Source organism: Pristiophorus japonicus, chromosome 2 (genome assembly GCF_044704955.1).
Source record: "Pristiophorus japonicus isolate sPriJap1 chromosome 2, sPriJap1.hap1, whole genome shotgun sequence".
Taxonomy (NCBI): domain Eukaryota; kingdom Metazoa; phylum Chordata; class Chondrichthyes; family Pristiophoridae; genus Pristiophorus; species Pristiophorus japonicus.
In genome coordinates, this window is record NC_091978.1 from 54,492,135 (window position 1) to 54,498,829 (window position 6,695).

The 6,695-nt window shown below is 46.1% G+C and overlaps 1 protein-coding gene across 1 annotated transcript; it reads right to left on the reverse strand.

The window, feature by feature from the left end:
• Nucleotides 1–1,100: 1,100 nt before the first annotated feature.
• LOC139228720 (zinc finger protein 664-like) lies at nt 1,101–1,721 on the reverse strand. The gene is made up of 2 exons (XM_070860002.1): nt 1,377–1,721; nt 1,101–1,295 (listed from the first exon to the last, which is right to left on the reverse strand). The coding sequence occupies exons 1-2, from the start codon at nt 1,719–1,721 to the stop codon at nt 1,101–1,103; spliced, it is 540 nt and encodes a 179-aa protein (XP_070716103.1).
• Between the last annotated feature and the right edge of the window lie 4,974 nt (nt 1,722–6,695).

Here is a 6,695-nt window from a genome sequence, read left to right on the forward strand (position 1 = left end):
GCATGGTGATTTTGCTTTCAGTGCAGACATGAGAAAGACCAAAGTGCCATTTGCCCCTCTCAGTGTGGCCCTGAAGGTCTGTATCCAGGCTGAAGTTCTGTTACTGCCGTACGATCTTTTGGAAAGCAGTGACAGGATCGGTCCAAGTCAGTATGGATTTATGAAAGGGAAATCATGCTTGACCAATCTTCTGGATTATGAAGGCCAACATGCCATTTGCCTTCTTCACCGCCTGCTGTACCTGCATGCCAACCTTCAATGACTGATGAACCATGACACCCAGGTCTCGTTGCACCTCCCCTTTTCCTAATCTGCCGCCATTCAGATAATATTCTGCCTTCGTGTTTTTGCCACCAAAGTGGATAACCTCACATTTATCCACATTATACTGCATCTGTCATGCATTTGCCCACTCTCCTAACCTGTCCAAATCACCCTGCAGCCTCTTAGCATCCTCCCCACAGCTTACACCGCCACCCAGTTTAGTGTCATCTGCAAACTTGGAGATATTACCCTCAATTCCTTCATCCAAATCATTAATATATATTGTGAAGAGCTGGGGTCCCAGCACTGAGCCCTGCAGTACTCCACTAGTTACTGCCTCCCATTCCGAAAAGGACGCGTTTATCCCGACTCTGCTTCCTGCCTGCCAACCAATTCTCTATCCACGCCAGTACATTACCCCCAATCTTCTGGAATGTTTTGAGGATGTAACTGGTAGAGTGGACAAGGGAGAACCAGTGGATGTGGTGTATTTAGACTTTCAAAAGTCCTTTGACAAGGTACCACATAAGAGATTGGTGTACAAGATCAAGGCACATGGTATTGGGGGTAATGTACTGGCATGGATAGAGAATTGTAGTCACTTGTGAACTCGCTGATATCTCAGAAGGTAACATGAACAGGTGAATCTCTTCCCACACACGGAGCAGGTGAACGGCCTCTCCCCAGTGTGAGTGCGCTGGTGTACAGTGAGTTCAGATGATCGTCTGAACCTAGTCCCGCAGTGAGAGCACCTGAACTGTCCCTCGTTGGTGTGAACACGTTGATGGCAAGTCAGCTCCCCAAAACATGTATAGCTCTTCACACAGTCCAGGCATTTAAAGTCTCTCAACAGTGTGAACTTGCTGATGATTCAGCAGGGTGGTTGAACGAGTGAATCCATTCCCACATTCGGAGCAGGTGAACGGCCTCTCCCCATTGTGTACTCGCTGGTGTATCCGAAGATCGGATGACTGAGCAAATCCCTTCCCACATACGGAGCAGGTGAACGGCCTCTCCCCATTGTGTACTCGCTGGTGTATCCGAAGATCGGATGACTGAGCGAATCCCTTCCCACACACGGAGCAGGTGAACGGCCTCTCCCCAGTGTGAACTCGCCGGTGTCTCAGCAGGTTGGATGAATTAGTGAATCCCTGCCCACATTTACAGCAGATGAACGGCTTCTCCCCAGTGTGAACTCGCTGGTGTCTCAGCAAATTCTTTTTGTTTTTAAATCTTTTCTCACAGTCAGAGCATTTAAAAGGACACTCATCAGTGTGAACATGCTGGTGTGCCAGTACGTGGGATGAATTAGCGAAACCCTTCTCGCACATTAACGGCCTCTCCGGGGTGTGACTGCGCTTGTGTCTCAACAGGGCAGCTGATCGACTGAAGCCTTGTCCACACACAGAACACATGTACTGTTTCTCCCCGCTGTGAATGGTGCTTTTTGCTTCCATGTTCAGAGGCCGATGATATTCAGGTCCGAAAAATGAGTGACTCTGTCAGATCTTGTTGCGATGTTTGGTTTGAGTTTCCCGACTGCAAATCCTCCCCTTCTAATATCCTGCAAAATGAATTTAAAACAGGAAAAGGGGATTGTGAGAGAAGCCACATAAAAACAAAGGTAGGTTGTGAAATTGAGCTTAGTGAATCTGGTAATTTGTGGGGTTGGCAGCAAAAAAAAGTGACCATGAAAGCAGCAGGATTGTCATAAAAACCCAACTGTTCACTAATGTCCTTCAGGTCCGGGCCTACTCAAGATTCTAGCCTCTGTGGAAGGAGTGAAAGATAGAAGTGGGAGGGGGAATGGTGATGGAGAAGGACTTTATTCATCTGCAACTCGACCAGAACTTTGACAGCACCTCACAAACCCATGGCCTCCACCATCTTGAAGGACAAAGACAGCAGGTGTATAGGAACACCATCACCTCTAAGTTCCCCTCCAAGTCTCACACTATCCTGACTTGGACATAGATCATTGTTCCTACTTTGTCACTGGGTGAAAATCCTTAGCTACCAGCACTGTGGGAGTACCTTCACCACACAGACAACTGCGGTTCAAGAAGGCGGCCCGCCATCACCTTCTCAGCAGGAAGCTGGGAATTGGAATATAGGTTGGCATTGCTAGCGATGCCAACATTCCAAAAATGAAATACAAACATCTGTATGTTTCAAATGGATTAAAAGCCTCTACAGAAATACTTGTTCCTAAAACAATACACTTTTACATTGTATAGACAGTTGGCTCAATTTCCCCCAGTTATCTGCGCCATTTTTTTGGCGTGCAGCACTTTTTTTTAAGCGTAAATTAAATTGTCCAGGTTTCCCCAAAGTTTCTGCGCCAGCATAACTCGGTTACAATTTTTTTAGGTTAGGATTTTTTTGAGTCATAGAGGCAACCTAATGTCTGCGCCAGTTTTTCCACACTTAAGCAAGTTTGGCCAATGTACAGCAAAATTCTAAAAGGACAAAGGGTGTTAAAAAAACAAGCCTGAAGGCTTTGTGTCTTAATGCAAGGAGTATCCGTAATAAAGTGGATGAATTAACTGTGCAAATAGATGTTAACAAATATGATGTGATTGGGATTACAGAGACGTGGCTCCAGGATGATCAGCGCTGGGAACTCAACATCCAGGGGTATTCAACACTCAGGAAGGATAGAATAAAACGAAAAGGAGGTGGGGTAGCATTGCTGGTTAATGAGGAGATTAATGCAATAGTTAGGAAGGACATTAGCTTGGATGATGTGGAATCTATATGGGTAGAGCTGCAGAACACCAAAGGGCAAAAAACATTAGTGGGAGTTGTGTACAGACCTCCAAACAGTAGTAGTGATGTTGGGGAGGGCATCAAACAGGAAATTAGGGGTGCATGCAATAAGGGTGCAGCAGTTATAATGGGTGACTTTAATATGCACATAGATTGGGCTAACCAAACTGGAAGCAATACGGTGGAGGAGGATTTCCTGGAGTGCATAAGCGATGGTTTTCTAGACCAATATGTCGAGGAACCAACTAGGGGGGAGGCCATCTTAGACTGGATGTTGTGTAATGAGAGAGGATTAATTAGCAATCTCGTTGTGCGAGGCCCCTTGGGGAAGAATGACCATAATATGGTGGAATTCTGCATTAAGATGGAGAATGAAACAGTTAATTTAGAGACCATGGTCCAGAACTTAAAGAAGGGTAACTTTGAAGGTATGAGGCATAAATTGGCTAGGGTAGATTGGCGAATGATACTTAAGGGGTTGACTGTGGATGGGCAATGGCAGACATTTAGAGACCGCATGGATGAACTACAACAATTGTACATTCCTGTCTGGCGTAAAAATAAAAAAGGGAAGGTGGCTCAACCGTGGCTATCAAGGGAAATCAGGGATAGTATTAAAGCCAAGGAAGTGGCATACAAATTGGCCAGAAATAGCAGCGAACCCAGGGACTGGGAGAAATTTAGAACTCAGCAGAGGAGGACAAAGGGTTTGATTAGGGCAGGGAAAATGGAGTACGAGAAGAAGCTTGTAGGGAACATTAAGACGGATTGCAAAAGTTTCTATAGATATGAAAAGAGAAAAAGGTTAGTAAAGACAAACGTAGGTCCCCTGCAGTCAGAATCAGGGGAAGTCATAACGGGGAACAAAGAAATGGCAGACCAATTGAACAAGTACTTTGGTTCGGTATTCACTGAGGAGGACACAAACAACCTTCCGGATATAAAAGGGGTCAAAGGGTCTAGTAAGGAGGAGGAACTGAGGGAAATCCTTATTAGTCGGGAAATTGTGTTGGGGAAATTGATGGGATTGAAGGCCGATAAATCCCCAGGGCCTGATGGACTGCAGCCTTGGAAATAACGGATGCATTGACAGTCATTTTCCAACATTCCATAGACTCTGGATCAGTTCCTATCGAGTGGAGGGTAGCCAATGTAACCCCACTTTTTAAAAAAGGAGGGAGAGAGAAAACAGGGAATTATAGACCAGTCAGCCTGACATCGGTAGTGGGTAAAATGATGGAATCAATTATTAAGGATGTTATAGCAGCGCATTTGGAAAGAGGTGACATGATAGGTCCAAGTCAGCATGGATTTGTGAAAGGGAAATCATGCTTGACAAATCTTCTGGATTTTTTGAGGATGTTTCCAGTAGAGTGGATAAGGGAGAACCAGTTGATGTGGTATATTTGGACTTCCAGAAGGCTTTCGACAAGGTCCCACACAAGAGATTAATGTGCAAAGTTAAAGCACATGGGATTGGAGGTAGTGGGCTGACGTGGATTGAGAACTGGTTGTCAGACAGGAAGCAAAGAGTAGGAGTAAATGGGTACTTTTCAGAATGGCAGGCAGTGACTAGTGCGGTACTGCAAGGTTCTGTGCTGGGGCCCCAGCTCTTTACACTGTCCATTAATGATTTAGACGAGGGGATTAAATGTAGTATCTCCAAATTTGCGGATGACACTAAGTTGGGTGGCAGTGTGAGCTGCGAGGAGGATGCTATGAGGCTGCAGAGCGACTTGGATAGGTTAGGTGAGTGGGCAAATGCATGGCAGATGAAGTATAATGTGGATAAATGTGAGGTTATCCACGTTGGTGGTAAAAACAGAGAGACAGACTATTATCTGAATGGTGACAGATTAGGAAAAGGGGAGGTGCAACGAGACCTGGGTGTCATGGTACATCAGTCATTGAAGGTTGGCATGCAGGTACAGCAAGCGGTTAAGAAAGCAAATGGCATGTTGGCCTTCATAGCGAGGGGATTTGAGTACAGGGGCTGTGAGGTGTTGCTACAGTTGTACAGGGCCTTGGTGAGGCCACACCTGGAGTATTGTGTACAGTTTTGGTCTCCTAACCTGAGGAAGGACATTCTTGCTATTGAGGGAGTGCAGCAAAGGTTCACCAGACTGATTCCCGGGATGGCGGGACTGACCTATCAAGAAAGACTGGATCAACTGGGCTTGTATTCACTGGAGTTCAGAAGAATGCGAGGGGACCTCATAGAAACGTTTAAAATTCTGATGGGTTTAAGACAGGTTAGATGCAGGAAGAATGTTCCCAATGTTGGGGAAGTCCAGAACCAGGGGTTACGGTCTAAGGATAAGGGGTAAACCATTTAGGACCGAGATGAGGAGAACGTTTTTCACCCAGAGTGGTGAACCTGTGGAATTCTCTACCACAGAAAGTTGTTGAGGCCAATTCGCTAAATATATTCAAAAAGGAGTTAGATGAAGTCCTTACTACTCGGGGGATCAAGGGGTATGGCGAGAAAGCAGGAATGGGGTACTGAAGTTGCATGTTCAGCCATGAACTCACTGAATGGCAGTGCAGGCTAGAAGGGCTGAATGGCCTACTCCTGCACCTATTTTCTATGTTTCTATGTTTTCCTAGGAAGGCGCATGTGACCACTCCCAAAAAACCTGCTGGGCAATTAAGCAAAACTAACGCATATTAAAAAATTGCCGCAGACTTAAGGGATGAGAACCCTTATATATACAGCAACTTCAAAGGAAGCCCGGGGGGTGTGGTGGGGTGGAAGCCAAACTGAAGGGATGAGAACCCGTACACTATACAGCTGCTTCAAAAGAAGCCTCGGGGGAGGAGATGGACACCGAGCCTGTGTCTGGGGCGAGGGAGCGATTCTGCCGGCCGACCCTCGAGCCCGGTGACGAGATGTTCGGTCGGTTGTGGAGTGGTACTTTGAAAAAAATTAAAAATTAAAGAATTGCATTCGACTTCATTGGTCCAAATCTCTTCATTGAATTCCTAGCTTCCCGTTCTAAGCAAGCCTACTGCAGACTCGCAGACCAGGGTGTGGTTCATATTAGGGTATCGACCTTGGGGAGAGAGAGAGAGGAAAGATGCTTTAAGTCCTTTACCCTGCTGTTTTGAGCTTCTTGCAAAGCTACAGTTTAATTGTGGGGGCAATATTGACAATGCCACACCTCTTGCAAGCCTTCTGCATGATGGTGCTGCGGAGACGACGATTGATTCGACATCATCGCATGAGGAACCTCCGAGCACGTAGGATGATGGGCAGGAGGCCTTACCCACATCGGGTATATCGAAACATGCATTCATACCCGCACCTGAGTAATGCAGACTGTGTCAGAAGGCTGCATTTCTGCAAAGAAGTTGTAACCGAGATCTGAGAATTAGTAAAAGCAGACCTGCAACCTAGAAGCATCAGGAAATGAAGGTTACAGCTACACTTTCATTTTATACATCTGGATCATTTCAGGCCACAACTGGGAATGTGTGTGCCATTTCTCAACATCTAACACATATCTGCATTTGGCAGGTGACTGCTGCACTATATGCCCGGAGGAATGACTACATAAAGTTCCCCATGCCGCCCAGGCAATGTGTGACAGGGCTGTGGGCTTCTCCAGGATTGCTGGCTTCCCAAAGGTACAGGGCTGCATTGATTGTCCCCACATCATCTA

Bases quoted from the DNA above. Each gene is read 5' to 3' on its own strand.
- LOC139228720 (XM_070860002.1), bottom strand. From the start codon at position 1,721: ATGGAAGCAAAAAGCACCATTCACAGCGGGGAGAAACAGTACATGTGT. The intron at 1,296-1,376 runs GTTCACACTGGG...CGGATACACCAG, and splicing joins ACCTGCTGAGACACCGGCGA to CGAGTACACAATGGGGAGAG.